We start from the raw sequence: 16,804 nt of genomic DNA, 5'->3' as shown, positions 1-16,804 counted from the left end.
TGTAATTATCGATACCACAGGGACCTTACAGTTATTTAAGCATACCTCAAGCGTGTGGGTATAATTTACCCATAAATAAATAAATAAATAAATAATTGGATTGCAAATAGAAATCTAGAATTTTATGGAGCAATTTAAAAAAAAATGGAGATATAGTTGGCGAATGACCAATTTACCCCCAAAGGAAGAAAAAAACATTATCATTAGAATCGTACAAAACTATCCAAAAGTGAATTTGGTAAAAAGGAAAGAAAAAAAGTTGGAGAATGAAGAAATAATGATATTTTGCATAGAGAACATAAAAAGCAGCTTAAAAAGCAATTTCTGCATATATTCTCGTGTAGTCAGATCGACGGTCCAGAATCACTCTCAAGTTAGACGGTCCGGATGTGGGGGTTGTACTCCTTTTAGAGCACAAGGTTCGATGTTTTGCTTTCGGCCTTAAGACAGGGACACCAGCTAATCTACGTGTTTGTGGGTCCCACCCCCTCTCTCTCTCTCTCTAAATGTATATTTGCGCGGGAAAAAGTAAAATGCTTGTTCCATGGCTTCGATTCGTTCAACAAATTTCATGGAATTATTCTCAAAAATTCAATTTCATGAAATATTTATCAAAACTATTGCACCCTAAACTTTTATAAATTTATAAATTCAATTCAATTTGGATTTCAAATTTTATTAATTTACAGAGGTTTATTTGTACATACAACACTTATTGTTGAGTGTGAACAGATTACTTCTAACAAATAATATTTGTAAATAAAAAATGGACTCTTTCCTTCTCATATTATTCATCGTCTTGAAAAAATAGTTTATTTCAAATTATTTTGTCACTTTAGAAATTCATAAAATATTATTTCCTTCTTACCATTTTATTTGTCTTTTTAGAATTTTTTTTTTTATTTCCTGACACTTTGGATTTTCAGTGAAGCATTTAATGTATTTTTCTCATATTTGGCCTTATTACTCTTAATAAAAAATAGGAGAAATAATTAATGAAACTGGTTTTTTAGTCATTTTATTATGATTTTCCCAGAATTCATCCACATTTATTAATTTTCTTAATATGTGCGCATCAACTCAAAACGATAAATAAAATAGGAAGGATGGAGTATTATATTTTTTCTCAACTCATCGTTTACTATTCTTAATTTATTGAGGGAATTAATGGTGAAACGACGATAAATAAAATGAGGTATTTTAATCACTTTTTATATTTTTATATAATTCAGTCATATTTATTAAGTTTCTTAATATATGAGACTATTTTGTATGTTATGTAGAATGAGAAACATTTCTTATTTATACATCCTTCATTCCCTTAGCATTGTTCGATTAATTTGGATTGAATTTAAATATAATAATTCCTAATGTTTAGAAAGATGTTCAATTTATTCTATTTGATATATAGTAATTAAGATTTTTACCACACCTCCTTAGTTGTTCGGAATTACGACGGATAATGTATTTGGTGGAAGGTTAGCAAGGTCTTCGGTCAAATTAGCCCAATAGATGGTGAAAATGCACAGTACTACAAGCAATTACTACTGCCCAAGCATTGCAATGGAGGAATATTATAGTGGAAGGAGATTGCTCACAAGTTATGGATGCCTTGCGCGAAAAGACTCGAACTCTCATGTCCTTGGAAGCTATTTTAGATGAATGTTTTTATCTGTCTTATTACTTTTCAGTTTGTTCTTTTTCCTTCGTTAAAAGACATGGCAATCACCTTGCTCATGATCTTTACGTCCATCTCTGGGACAAATTGTTTAGAAGGATCATCTATTCCTTCCAATTTGGCCATGAGTGCCTAATAATATTTCGTTTTTTCCTTAAAAAATGTTAAAATTTGGTATTAGTAACTCCATAGTGTATATAAGTTATTAGTACTTCCAATTATTGTATTATTTGAGTGATAAGATCGTTTATTTTCCTTTTCATTTTAATAACGATCTATAAAATTAATGTCGAATGGATGATAAATACCATTTTCTGAATAGTAATATTTATTTTATAATTTTCATGTATTAATCTCTACTATTTAATCAATTGAATTTAATTGAACTAATCGAACAAGATACAGTCTCCCACAATAATACACCAAAGTATAGTATAATAGGACGTACACATAATAACTTGAACAAAATACTTTCAAAAAATATATCGAAAAAAATTATAATATTAGTTTTCATAATTGAGTTCGTAAAACATTTTCTTTCGGGAGAGATAATTTTTAAAAAATATAATTTTTTATACACTAAATTAATTTAAGGGTAAATTACAAGCACCCCCCTAGGTATGGTCAAATTACAAAAACACCTCTCTTGTTTGGATAATTACAACCACCCCCTCAACTCCTCAAATTTAGTGGAATCTTCGAGATTATATGGAATATTATCACTTGTGTACCCGTTTTATCCCATTCAAACTCTACATTATGAAGCAAGATGATCAGAATATGCGATTTTTAGCTTGTATATATATCAGTTTGTGGTGCATCGGAAACTGTATTTTTACACAAAACGAGTACAAACTAGAGCACATTCCACGGAATCTAGATGATTATGTTGAATTTGGCACAATAAGGGTGGAGGTGTAAGAAAAAATCATAGTTGAGGGGGGTAGATGCAATTATCCAAACAAGAGGGGGATTTTTGTAATTTGACCATATCTCAGGGGGTGTTTGTAATTTACCCTTAATTTAATTTGTGGCAAATTCGCCTTTACGTTAAAAAAAAAAAAACCATTTACAAAAAATATTAAAATTGGAGTTATTCCATCAAATCATGAATTAATCCAATTGTGGGACAATTGCTCTAGAAATTTGTTTGTATGTAAGAAATGTTTCTTTTAGGATATCTCACTTCAAGGCTAACCGAGGTAGCACTCTATATTCTTCTTGGGAGAGATGCAGTGAAGTAGAGAGAGAGAGAGAGAGAGAGAGAGAGAGAGAGAGAGATTGAGCCGAAGGTGGCCGCTGCTTTGAAAAGAAAAAAAAAAGGTTGGAATAATGTGATGTAATGATATTCCTTCTCTCTTCAATGCAAAGATTAGATTTTTATTTGGTTTGATTTTTTCTGGCACTGTTTCTCAATCAAGTCAAGTGGGTACTCTCTGCTTCAAAAAAAGCTTCAATCTTTTTTTGACCCATTTGGGGGTTTTCAAGATTCCCCTGTTCAAACTTTCTTCTCCGGTTTGAATTCCCATTTCACAACAACAAGGTACGAGGTTTTCTCTAATGGCGAACAGGGCACAAGCGGTGGTAATAACAACCACAACCACTACTAGTACGAGGTTTCAGGTTTTGCCCTTCATTTTAATCTGTCTGAACAACGTCTTATCCGCTGAATGCATAGATAGGACTAGCAAAAGCGAGCCCCCCAAAATCAAGAACCGGCTGCTTTTCAAGATTCTGCTGAGTGTGTTCTTGGGAATTATTACAGGTTTAATCTGCGCCCTTTTATTCGCTCTCTTAGCAAGATATTTTCTCAAGTACATTAACAGAAAAACCCCAACCCCCAAACCCCTTATTCTCTTCTCTCCGAAAATCTCTCCCAAAACACTAAAATCAGCTATGTCAAATGAACCCCACTTGCTTGGTTCAAGCTCCAATGGAGATTACTACAAGGTTGTCCTAGACAACGGCCTCACAGTTGCAGTTAAAAAGCTCAACCCCTTTGTTCCGAATACGTCGGCGACGACGAAGAAGAAGAAGCGAGTTAAACGGGAGCTCGATACGCTTTCGATCCTACGGCATAGGAATTTGATGAGTTTGAGGGGTTATGTGTTTGAATCTAATATATGCTCTTTGGTTTACGACTACGCCCCGAATGGGAGCCTTGAAGATGCGATGAGGAGCGCGAGGGAGGATCGGTTGGAGCTTAAATGGGAGGTTCGTCTTCGGATTGCTGTTGGGATTATTAGAGGGCTTTACTATCTTCATTTCAATTGTGAACCGCAAAGGCTGCATTGTAATTTGAAGCCTTCGAATGTTATCTTGGGGCCGCAGTTCGAGCCTCGTTTGGCGGATTGTGGGTTGGCTCCGATTCTTCCGGATTTTTCTCGTGCGGGCTCGTGTTACACTGGACCGGAGTGTTCTCTGAATTGTCGGTATGAAAAAAAAAAGCTCGTATTAAAATTTTATAATGAATGGAGTTGGCGATTATTTGATATGATTCGTTTTTGTTTTGTGCACTATTGTAGGTATACGGATAAAAGTGATATCTTTAGCTTTGGGGTGATATTGGGTGTTCTAATAACGGGTAAAGACCCGTTGGATCCGATGTTTGGGGAAGGAGGAAGCAGCTTAGGGCAATGGCTAAGGCAAATGCAGCAAAGTGGGGAGGTTAGAGAAATGATAGACAAGAATATTTTAGGACAAGAAATTGAAGAAGACGAGATGGTTATGGCTGTTAGAATTGCAGTTGTGTGCATGTCGGAATTGCCTGCGGATCGACCGTCGAGCGATGAACTCGTTTCAATGCTGACTCAGTTGAATAGTTTTTGAATCGAAGACATAGAGAGAGAGAGAGAGAGAGCTTTTGGTTGTTCTCACGGCTTATACGGGGATGCTTTGCGTACTTAGGTTTGCCGTGAGAGCAACCAAATGAGCTCCGGTAGTGATTTTCTTGATTTCACCGATTAACGAGCAAAATATTATTATATATATATATGTTAATTAATTAGGAGTTTTTTTTTTTTTTTTTTTTTTTGGTGTTGCAATAGTTTTCCATGTTGCTGCTAATTGATGTGGTATGAAGGAGGTGTTGAGATTGAAGCAAATTCCAGTTTCAATTATGGAGAGAGAGAGAGAGAGAGAGAGAGAGAGAGAGAGAGAGAGGAGAGAGAGAGAGAGAGAGATGAGCATTAATGTGGGTTTAGATGGTAATGGAGTGGTGGGGTTTTGTGTTTGTGGACACTTGATTTTGAACAAGGCCTCACATCACAAGCACCTTATTTTCTGACTCAATGTTGCTCCACTTCATCTTTTCCAGTTCATATCTTTAATTCTTCTTATTTTATTTTTGCCTAATTATTGAAATTGTGAATTAGAGATGATTTTTAATATTGATCCTTTGAAATTACAATTTTTATTTATTGGTAAAATGTTACAAATTGAAGACCACAATATTTTGAAAAAGTTGAAGTTGGTGATTGTGAACAAATTTGAAAGAAATATTTATTTCCAAAAATTAGGGTATTTACAAATGTTTGTTACAAAGTTAATTTTGAGTAGTTGAATTCATAAGTTTATATGTTTGTCAAATAAATGAAAATTACCAGCTTATTTTGGTAAATTATTTCAATTCATCCTTAAAAACTAAATTTACATAAAAAATGATAAGAGGGCTTTAATTATGAAAAAATTATATTTTTAGTCCCTAATACTGACACAATTATCACTTTTAATCCCCATTTGCGCCAACAAATAACACTTCAATGTTACCAACGTACGACAAATTTGGTCCCTCCGTCAGTTTAACCATCGGCAACAGTCAACAATCGAATTATGGTTCGAATTCAGATTATATTCACAGTAAATTGCAATAAGACCCCAATAATATTTTGATATGCTAAAAAAGTCCTTATATTAAAAAAAAAAAAGGAGAAATTTCAGAAATTCAGTTAATTTTCAACTTGTTCAACAATACCCTCCAGTACCAGATATTGAAGTGCTATGGAGTACTTGGCCGATCTCGTTTTCTTATCCGAACTTCTTTTCTTAAGAATAAACGATCCCGAACCATCCCTTTCTGCAATACAAAAAAATTAATTATACGAAAAATCAATCAAATGCAGAGCGCGGAAACTAAAGGAAATAACTCGACTCAAAATTTTGCAACTGACCTTTAATAGTAGTGTAAATGCAGGGAATCCATCTCTTGTAAATATAGAGCAACCTCGTGGCATCACCTTTGTGAGTGTCCGACAATACAAGTTCGCAACGACTCCTTTTACTGCCACAGTTTAATTTGTATTCAGTCAAATCAGTAAAATTTAATTATAAATTCAATGACATGATTATGAATAAACAATTTTGCTAGCTCACTTGGCGTGTTCGATGGCATTTCGACAAAGTGCTAAAACACGGACCATAGCCAAGTCTCTTCCTCGTTGGTTGTTATATCTCTCCTGGCAATTCCTTTTTTTTTTTTTTTTTTTTTGTTTTTTTCAGAAATCGAACCAATTAGCTTATTATATTATTTGCAAATTTGCAATCCAAACAAAAGATCAAACCATAAAGAACAAAGAGTAGTAAGTAAACCTTTGATCGAAAAAATCGGGGAAATCGTGGATAATAACCGAAGCAGGAAATGTATGGTGCAAGTGGAATGCAGCAAAATAATTCTTGATCCCTTCATCATCATCCACATACCTTCGTACAAATGTAAAACACAAAAATAAATTAAATAAAAATGTTACTACATATAACATATGTACTACTCAATTAATCAACGAATCAACATATTTTACTTGATTTGAATTCGTCGGAATAAATCGGAAGATGGATCAACGCCCTGAATTGAATTGAATTGAATTGAAGAGGGGTTTTAATTAATTATGAGAAAAAATAAAAAAAACAAAATAATATAATATAATAAATTACCTTAGAGAGGAAAGGAGGTCTGGTTTCTAGGGTTTGTCTGCTGCAAAGAATAACGACGGCGCCATTGCTCTCCGCTGCACAGTTTAATGCGAACTGGAAAAGCAGTGAGGTTTTACCACTGCGAATCAAAAGTTAAGAAAATCGATTATTCAAATTAATTAGGATAAACAAAAATGTTGCTGGAAATTTTCGGTTACGAGGAAGGCGGGCCGGAGAGGAGAGTAATCGGGTCGGATTGACCCGGAAGCTCGAATTTTGTCCTGTCCGTCGAGAAAAATCTCTCCACCATTTTCGCCGCTCATACGAAATCATTTGCCAAGGAAAATGCACTTGTTTTTATATTTGGGGGGAATTTGCTAAGGAAAACTCAACCATATATATGTAATATATCACAATTACCACATTGAGAACCGAATTTAACCTTGATTTCATAATTTAAACCCAATTTATTTCCATTTCTCAAATTCTAATTTTTTATTTAAATAAAAAATTGATCGATACAAAATTTATAGCAAACTAGTAATTTACCTTTGCGATGGGGAATCAATTCTAAGTCCAATTTTTTTAATGACTAAAACACGTTGATACTGTAAATCAGATACACTCATGAATGAAAAGAGGATGCTGATGCGATGCGATGCTTTGCTTGCGGGTAATATAAATAAAATAAAAATATGTTTTAAATAAAATAATCGAACGAAAACTTTGAATACTTGATATATAATACGTTATAATCTAAAAAAAGTAAAGACAATATCCATTCCATTTGCTTTAAGTACCGAGATAAACAAAATAATTGATAAAAGAAAATATAATATAAGAAAATTGTGCTATAAAAATTAAGATATATTATTTGACCCAAGTTTGTTTATTTATGCATGATCAAGGGAACCACATATGGTTGTTCTCAAGCGTATCATTCGCTACATTCGAGGCACTCTCGACCACGGTTTTTATCTTTCCACTACTCCGGACTTATCTCTTGTCGCTTACTCCGACGTCGATTGTGATGGATGCCCTGAAACTCTTCATTTGCAATCAGACTATTGCGTCTTCCTCGGCAACAACCTCATCTTTTGGTCTTCCAAACAGTATGTCACTACTTCTCGGTCTAGTGCAGATGTTGAATATCGAGCTGTCGCAAATACCGTCACCGAAATAACATGGTTACGAAACCTTTCAGAGTTGCTCTACTCTCCTCCGCAAGCCACCATCGTTTATCGTGACAATGACAGTGCCGTCTACCTATCCGACAATCCTATTCAACACTCTCGCACGAAACATGTGTAAATTGATATTCATTTTGTCCGCGATAAAGTTGCTTTATGACACGTTCGAGTCCTCCATGCCCCATTTGTTGGGATGTGAAGCCCAGGATTCAATGAAAATTCGCAAGAGGTTACAGATTAGCCGGTTTTATTTTATTAACATGCTTTGATTAGATTCGTTTAAAAAGGAATAAATCTAATCTAGCAGCTTACAGTTTACGCAAGCAGATTCGTTTCTATCTTCGGCCCGCGAGTGAGGATCCACACCAAGCCTTCAATCCTCGAAATACTGCTGTCCAGAAATTTCCATTCATCTTCCTTCACCGATATCTCCGAGATGGTTAATCTGATGAAGAAACCCTTCGGTCAGATTATAGTACTATGGGTTAGGAAGCTACTGTATAAATTTCAAGCCCATCGAATGAAAGGTTGATTTATGGCGAATTGCTTCGCAGAACTGCTCAGAAAATTCGGGAATAAATGTTTGCTCTAAAAACCTATAGTCTTCTATTGTAGATCTCAAATTAATAATTCTTCTACAAGGGTGGACTTGTACTTGAAGAAATCTAAATCTATAATCGAGAAATTTAGAGAGAAAAGAAGAAGATATAAATACTTTCTCTCCAAGGTGAAATAGGCATGTAGTATTATATGTCTCTCTCATCAACCTAATCTCTATTATATATAGCACAAGGGATTAGAGTCACACATAGAGAAGATTATATGGAAACAAATCCCACTCCTTCATAACTCTATATATTCGAAAATTGCAATCCAATGGGGACTTGGTTTTCGGCTATATTAATTCCAATATATAATATTGGTTGAACTTTATTTTCTCGATTAATTAGAAAATCCATTGGGCTACAATTGGGACTAAAGGAGAAAATATAAATCGGGCAACTAATAATTAATTAAATCCAAACTCTTAAAAGAATTCATTTAATTAATCATTAAATAATTATTTATTTTCCACTACCAAATAATTATTGAACTCCCGTTTATATTCTCAAATATTACATTCGACCTCCGGTCGATCATTACTTAGATTCTCCCCACATTAAGATATCTTATAACCACCAAATAATTTATTCACTGCTAAATAAATTAAATGGTTTCTTTTCATGAATCTTACCCTCTTAACTTATTTGAGTATGCCGGATACGAAATCCACCTGGCCAGGACTTCGCATAAACAAATCTTATAAGCTACTCAAGGGTTATTATCAATCTCATATTTCAGAGATGTGGATTCCTTTTGATAATTAATTTCCACCTATTAATTCTTAATGTTTCTACCCAACGCACTGGAGGCCATTTGACTCAATATATAAATCTCTCACATCGTAACATCAAAGTAGAGATCATCAATTAAATGTGTACGTTAATTATCTAGGGATTAAGACAGTAAGTAATATACTGTCAACTAGAAATAATACAGTTTCATTTATGAACAGTGATGATACAATTATTTCACTTTGTCCGGTTCAACACATGCCGGGTGTGCTAGCACAATAAATCAAAACAATAACTACAAAAGTTATTCTCTGTTTACAGTGATCAAGACCAATCACTTACATATTGTGCTACAATCTTTTACCAATGGATAGTCATTTCCATCTAGATTGTGAACGTTTATCTTTATATTCTAAACGAACTTTCGAAATGATCTTTCTGTGCGCCGTAGCTTACCATTTCGAATACTATTAGAATATTAGACTTATGCTTTTAATTTATTGACAAACAATCAATTAAATGCATTGAATACCCTAGTGCAGATTCTCATAAAATAATAATAAACTAATTTAATAATACAATAATAAAAATGTAGCTAAAAGAGAGACTTTTAATCTACTATCCTAACACCATTTGCCTACCAGTATGCTGATATCTTCACGAAAAGCCTTTGGACCCAACTATTTCGAGAGTTTGTCTCCAGTCTTCACGTCATTTTCATTCCCGTTTCGACTGCGGCGGTGTATTAGCCGACTATTGTTATTATTATTTATTATATTATTCTTGTAGATATATTTTGTAATCTTTGCACGTGTATCTCTTAATTACCTTGTGTAATTGATTAGGGTTCTCTACATGTAACTATATATATCAATAATATACGTGAGATATACAATTATCTTTTTCTCTAATTATATTCTTCATATATCAACCACATTGATATTACTGTCAACCACAACAATATTAATTTTTTTGGCCTTTTATTATTTTTGTCTTTGTTGACCGGTCAACATAATAATATTACTGTATAACACAATCATTTATTACGTAACATAGTGATTTTGTTGTTTTAATATTACTGTGCTAGATAGTACTATAGCAATATGTCTGTGTTAAACAGTAATATAGTTAATATTACTATCAACCACAAAAATATTACTGTTTTTTATGAGGACAGAAAAATGTTCAGAAAAAAAAAATTCAACGTCGCTGGAAACTTTCATTGACTGCCGATCAGCGGCAGCGGCAGCGGCGACAATAGGAAAAATAAAAAAGTCAACGCCGGAGACTGACGTTCAACAGCGGCGGCTGACAGTTAAAATTAGAGTCAAAATTAGGTTAGAGATCAAAATTAAATAATTGGTGAAAATTGAGGTCAATTTGAAGTTAAATTGAGTTAAATGGATGAAATATGAATATATTAAAACGTTAGAGGGTATTTAGTCTTTTGTACAGCTCTGAACTTTGTGTGAACTTTTTGGTAAATAAAGTCTGGACTTTTTGGTAAATAAAGTTTTGACATGGACTTTTTGTTTTATTCTTATAATTCTTTCTACTAATTATAATTCTTCATTTTTATTTGCTACCATCTATATCTTTTATGAGTTAGTGATAAGTGATGACATGAAATAAAAATTATTAATTGTGTCGATAGCATGAAAAATAAGTTAATATATGTTATTATATTACTCATTTTTAATAATATAATTTAAATTTGAACTGTATTTTTATATAAAATAATATCTATTAAAAATTGGTAATTAGTTTATATATGAAAATATTCATTAAAAAAAAGATATTTCAAGAGATCTCGGTAATATTAAAATAAGTGATCACATGAAAGAATCCTTTCATTTTAAGTTGAGTTCTTGCACTTAGAGCCTGTTTGGCTAAGCTTATAAGTTGTTCAAACATCTTTGTAAAATGTTTAAGAGCTTATAAGTTCTTAAAAAGTGTTTGGTAATATTTTTATAACAGATCTTAAGAATTTTAAAAATAAGCTGTTGAAGACCTTATACGCAGTTTTTTTAAAAGTACATACCCGCCAACTTTTTTATTTAAGATCTTTTTGGTTTAATTACTTTAGATTCAAAATACTAAAATACCCTCAAATATATTTTAGCATATTCCCTCAACAGCCTCCTTCGTCTAATATATATCGTTAAATTATTACTCACTTGCGTATTATGTTAAATCCTAGGCATTATTGGACAAGAAATATTTCAACGCAATTGATTATTTTTTGGTAAGTACGTGAGATCGATGATTATCAATACGTGTATTTCAACTTTTCCTTTTGTTTGGCTTGCTCACTTTTCATGAATTTTATTAGCAATCATAACCTATTTTCATTTTTGATTTGAAACTACTGGAATTCTTGATTTGAAACTACTGATAAATTATACGGATTATCTTAATAATTAAATTACTGGTATTTTATATCTTATGTGTATGATTTTTCAAGATGACACTTTGCAATTTGTTTCCATATCAGTTTGATTTCTCTCGATATTAGGTCTTGACGAAACATATTTTTTTAATTTTTTTAATTTATTTTGAAAATGAAATAGATTTTTTAATTTTTTTTATCGAAGAAATAGAACTAGATTAGAAGAATGAAATATGGGTTTGTGTGTTAAAATTTGATTCTAGTTCTCTTCTACTAAGATTGAAATGAAAATGTAAGTTATTGGTCAGTTTTTTTTATTTTAAAGTAGGTATCAAGAAAGAACAACTTCATGGGTGTTTATGTCATTTTCGGTCATTACAATAGTAAACAGATCTTATAATGCCAAACAGTTTAAGAGCTTAAAATGAAAAAGAGCTTATAGGTTCGTTACCAAAACACTATAAAAATTAATTTTACAAATAAGACGTAACAACTTATCGGATCTTAAAATAACTTATTATATGTTATAACTTTTAGTTGTTTAAAACAAGCTTAGTCAAACGGGCTCAATATGGTTCCAAGTTTTAAATATAATAATTAATTTGTTTTTATATATTATTTTAATTATGTAATCTTTAAGCATGATAATGTGAACTCATAATTTAAAAAGTATACTAAAAAAGGCATGATAATGTAAACTCATAATTTAAAAATATAGTAAAAAAATTAATATGTTGACAGTGGGATTCGAACCCACGCCCTTTCGGACCAGAACCTTAATCTGGCGCCTTAGACCAACTCGGCCATATCAACATGTTCTCTACAATTAGAATTTTCGTTTTTAATTATCATTGTACTGATAATCTATACACACATTTTTTAATTATAAAAAATATAAATTTCATCATATATTGATTTGAATGAATTTTCAAACTCTATAAATATATTATATTTGCAAGAAATTAAAATACATACCAATTAATATTATATCAAAATATATGGAATGATGAATTTTTAATTAATTGATAAAATGTAATTAATATAATTTATATCAATCAATGATATACTCTATATTTGTTTTCATTTCCAGGCATGTTTTTTTTTTTGAGAAAAAGATGGCTATATTAGGCACACATGGCCAGATGTGAAGGGAGAATATACCCTTCTAGAGTATCTGAAACAGAAAAAGCAGCTAAAGCATGAGCAAGATGATTACCCTGTCTCTTTACAAAGGAAAAGGAACACGATGATAAAGAATTAACGAGAATTAAACAATTATCCAAAATGGCCCCAAAGGAGTGGAGCGAATGGTCACCCTTACGTAAAGCTTCCATTATTTGAAGGCAATCTCCTTCAATGATGATATCCTCCCACTGCCAAGAGATAGCCAATAAGATGGCTTGGCGCACCGCTTCGGCTTCACCTTCAACTGGGCGAACACGGCCGGCAATCTTCCTTACTTTCCACCAGACACAATCACCATTAGCATCTCTAACCACGACAGCGGTATTGAAGAAATCTGCACTAGGCGGAAATGAGGCATCCACATTAAGTTTTAGAACTCCTAACGGCGGCGGCTTCCAGGCGGTCAGGTGCGCGATCGTCTTGACTGTTACATGCGCGAATCGGGCATCTTGAAAGGTCGCCAAATAAGAGCTACACCAAACCACAATATCGTCCAGCTTAATCGTATCTTTGCCATGCAAAATACAATTCCGACGGTCCCATATTTTCCAACACAATATTACAGCAAGAAGAAATAATTCATCAACCAAAGATTTAGAGAGAAGATCAAACCAAGCCCAGAAAGACATTTCCTCGCCCATGTGCCGAATTTTGAAAGGACCTTTCATCCACAGCTCCTTCAGCCCATTACACCCGTAGATAGCGTGAGCCGTTGTCTCGGGATATTGACCACAAATTGGGCACATCGGGTCTAAAATGATTTTTCGTCTGAACAACTCCACCTTACATGGGATAATCTCTGAGCATGCTCGCCACACAAAAACACGGATCTTTGGTGGAACCTGTAAATGCCAGATTCTTTTCCAATTTTGACTAGGAGTGCCACTAGGTTCCCCATAGTGGTCACTTGAGAAAGAATAGCGACTGAGTCGTTCCATAATAAGGTGGTAGCAAGTTTTAACTGTAAACTGCCCCGTAGTTGACGGGCCCCAAATCAGGCGGTCCCGAGTAGAAGGGCCCCCAATCGGAACCGCAAGAATACGTGCCTTGTCCACCGGCCAAAAGAGATTGCTTATCAAATCCACATTCCAGAGACTTGTAGACGGGTCGATGAGGTCCGAAACGGAATTAGGGAAAACGGAGTGGACTGGTCTCGGAGTGAAGATTCTTGGATTATCGTCTTTAGAAATCCAGGGATCCCGCCAAATAGAGGTAGAGGATCCGTCGCCAATACGAACCCGAATTCCTTCTCGGAGGTATGTACGAGATGCAAGGATACTACGCCACGTCGCCGAAGGACGGTTGCCAGACGTTGCCGACCATAGATCATTTGTAGGATAATACCGCGCTTGGAGAATGCGGGTGAGAAGAAGCTCGGGTTTCGTAGCAATTCTCCAAGTTTGCTTTGCAACAAGAGCCAAATTAAAGGCTCGAAGATTACGAAAGCCCAAACCCCCTGTATCTTTGGACTTGCAAAGTTTGGCCCAGGCCATCCATGCCATCTTCCGACCCTCGTTGTTACCCCACCAATACCCGCGTATAGCTGCCTCTAGCTCTTCTAGTAGACCCAATGGGAGAAGAAAACAAGACATGACATATGATGGGATAGCTTGAAGAACGGCTTTAATCATTACTTCTTTCCCCGCCGACGATAATTGTTTCGAATTCCATCCTTTTATCCGAGACCATACACGATCCCGAAGATATGAAAACATTTCTTTTCGCGACCTCCCCATCGAAGCCGGCAAACCGAGATACCTATCAAACTTCTCAACTATTTGGAATCCCAGAATAGAATGTAATTGGGTTTTTTCTTCTTCAGTAGTAGAGGGGCAGCAAGTCATGGTCGATTTCTCCAAATTAATCAGTTGCCCGGACACTCTCGCATATTTATTAAGGATATCCTTCAGAGTATGAGCATTAGTCTCCATCGCCTGGCAGAAAATAAGGGTGTCGTCCGCGAAACAAAGACTTGAAACCAACGGAGCCGTCGGAGCCACCCTAAAACCCTTGATTGTCCCATTCTCCGTAGCATGTTGCACCATCGCAATAAGAGCTTCAGTACAAAGGATAAAGAGGTAGGGCGATAAAGGATCTCCCTGTCGAAGGCCACGAGAGGGGGTAATGCTTCCACACTGAGATCCATTAAAAAGAAACGAATAAGAGACTGAAGTTGCGCATAACATGATAAGGTCGGTCAAGGGTCTAGGGAAACCAAATTTGCCCAAAATTTTCCGCAAGAAAAACCACTCAATACGATCATATGCTTTACTAATATCTAATTTCATAGCCATAAACTTAGATCGTTTTCTAGAGTTAGTTTTAATATAATGGTTTAATTCATATGCAACCAATACATTATCGGTTATTAAGCGTTGCGGCACAAAAGCAGATTGGGTAGGGGAGATAATATCGCTCAACACCGTTTTAATCCGATTAGCAAGGGCTTTAGAACCAAATTTATAGATAACATTACAAAGGCTTATAGGGCGATACTCAGTCATTCTCTCAGGGTTTGAGATTTTGGGAACCAAAACAATAAAGGTAGAATTCATAGCCGGGGGAAGGGTTTTATTATTCAAAAAATCAAGAACACAACTTAACACACTAGAACCAAGAATGTGCCAAAACTTGGTAAAGAAAATAACAGGGAGGCCATCAGGACCCGGGGATTTAGTCGGAGCCATTTGGGAAATAGCTCGGATTACCTCATCAGCAGAAAACGGAAGGGAAAGCAGATGGGCAGCCTCACCAGAGATCCTAGTTTCCACATGCTCCAGGACCTCGTCAATCTCTCTCTCATCTGGGTTTGTGGTCCGAAACAGATCCTCAAAATATGTAGATATGACACGTTCAATATCCTCCCTGTCCTCCTTCCAGACCCCGTCTGCGTCCTTAATTTTATGCACCCAATTGCGTTTCTTACGTGAAGTAGCCTTAGCGTGAAAGAAAGATGTATTACGGTCCCCTTCTTTGATCCATTGGACTCGACTCCTTTGCCTCCAATATAGATCAAGATCCCCGTAAACCCGCTCTAGTTCTACTTTCAATTCCTTTTGTTGTTGAGCACTCTCAGTTGTTTGAACTCCCTCGCTCAAAATATGAATTTTCTTATGAAGTCGTTCGATTTGCTTTTGCGGATGTTTCAGAACCGAACCGCTCCACTGTTGAAGTGCAGCCCTACAACCATCCGTATTCTGCTTAACTTCGTCGAAGGGGTGCAATCCTGTATTGGTCGCCCAATATCGCTTAACAATATCCTCACATTCTCCATAGCGAAACCACATAGCCTCGAAACGAAATGGTTTACGTCCAACACCCATTTCCGGAGAAGCCCCTCCTTCCGGCTTTAAGAGGAGCGGGAGATGATCGGAGCCTGCAAGTTCTAAGTGGTGGACAGCTGCGTTTGGGCACATCTGATGCCAAGAAGAATTTCCGCAAATCCTGTCTAGACGACATCTCACAGTGCGAGGAGATGTCTGCTTATTAGACCATGTGAATGGTGGCCCGGTAAAACCAAGGTCTGAGAGGTCGCACTCAACAAGAACCGACCGGAAAGCTGTAATATGCGAAGGAATCCTTCTGTTGCCCCCACTCTTCTCTGAATTGTCCAGAATCTCATTAAAATCACCCCCTATAATCCAAGGTAATGAGCGTTGGCTATGAAGCGAACGCACTAATCGCCAAGTCTCAAAACGTCTATGTGACTCTGGGAAACCGTAAATTCCTGTAAAACGCCATTTGGAGTCTCTATACCCGTCCGCAATCTCCAGATCAACATGGTTGCTAGAATAGCTGATGAGGTCAACTTGCACGTCCTTTTGCCAAAATATCGCCAGGCCACCCGATTGGCCAATTTTATCAACTGATAAGCCGAATAGGTTCCATTTATTCTTAAGCTTATTTACAAGGGTCGATGTCGCTTTCGTTTCTGAAAAAAACATCAACTTAGGGTTATGAGTTCGGAGAAGGTCTCCGATTGTGTGAATTGTCAAGGGTGCCCCGAGCCCTTGACAATTCCAGAATAAGGAATTCATGGCGATCGGCGAGTCTGCCCTGCAGATCTCGCCGTTGAGGTAGAGTCTTCATCACGAAGGCTCAAGGATTGTCGCTTGACCGT

The 16,804-nt window shown here is 35.5% G+C and overlaps 2 protein-coding genes and 1 non-coding gene across 3 annotated transcripts; 1 reads left to right on the top strand and 2 right to left on the bottom strand.

Moving 5' to 3' along the window:
* The first annotated feature begins 2,788 nt into the window (after positions 1-2,788).
* CRN (Protein kinase superfamily protein) lies at positions 2,789-4,969 on the top strand. The gene is made up of 2 exons (XM_012992641.2): positions 2,789-4,110; positions 4,204-4,969. Exons 1-2 carry the CDS (start codon positions 3,239-3,241, stop codon positions 4,505-4,507), a joined length of 1,176 nt encoding a protein of 391 aa, XP_012848095.2. The 5' UTR covers positions 2,789-3,238; the 3' UTR covers positions 4,508-4,969.
* Positions 4,970-5,385: 416 nt separating this feature from the next.
* On the bottom strand, positions 5,386-7,013 carry LOC105967978 (tRNA dimethylallyltransferase). The gene is made up of 7 exons (XM_012992564.2): positions 6,805-7,013; positions 6,608-6,725; positions 6,475-6,518; positions 6,266-6,376; positions 6,050-6,142; positions 5,848-5,957; positions 5,386-5,753 (listed from the first exon to the last, which is right to left on the bottom strand). Exons 1-7 carry the CDS (start codon positions 6,894-6,896, stop codon positions 5,626-5,628), a joined length of 696 nt encoding a protein of 231 aa, XP_012848018.2. The 5' UTR covers positions 6,897-7,013; the 3' UTR covers positions 5,386-5,625.
* Positions 7,014-12,231: 5,218 nt separating this feature from the next.
* TRNAL-AAG (transfer RNA leucine (anticodon AAG)) lies at positions 12,232-12,312 on the bottom strand. Its single transcript has one exon. It is a non-coding gene; the product is annotated as a tRNA-Leu (tRNA).
* Between the last annotated feature and the right edge of the window lie 4,492 nt (positions 12,313-16,804).

Source organism: Erythranthe guttata, chromosome 11, assembly GCF_056151865.1.
Source record: "Erythranthe guttata isolate IM_541 chromosome 11, IM_541, whole genome shotgun sequence".
In the NCBI taxonomy this organism is placed as follows: Eukaryota; Viridiplantae; Streptophyta; class Magnoliopsida; order Lamiales; family Phrymaceae; genus Erythranthe; species Erythranthe guttata.
The sequence above is the reverse complement of the archived record's forward strand: the minus strand, read 5'-3'. Positions and strand labels throughout refer to the sequence as shown.

Coding starts and splice junctions, on each gene's coding strand:
- CRN (XM_012992641.2), top strand. CDS start 3,239: ATGGCGAACAGGGCACAAGCGGTGGTAATAACAACCACAACCACTACT. Junction 4,111..4,203: donor GAGTGTTCTCTGAATTGTCG/GTATGAAAAAAA, acceptor GCACTATTGTAG/GTATACGGATAAAAGTGATA.
- LOC105967978 (XM_012992564.2), bottom strand. CDS start 6,896: ATGGTGGAGAGATTTTTCTCGACGGACAGGACAAAATTCGAGCTTCCG. Junction 6,726..6,804: donor CTCTCCGGCCCGCCTTCCTC/GTAACCGAAAAT, acceptor TTTGATTCGCAG/TGGTAAAACCTCACTGCTTT. Junction 6,143..6,265: donor CCCGATTTTTTCGATCAAAG/GTTTACTTACTA, acceptor AAAAAAAAAAAG/GAATTGCCAGGAGAGATATA.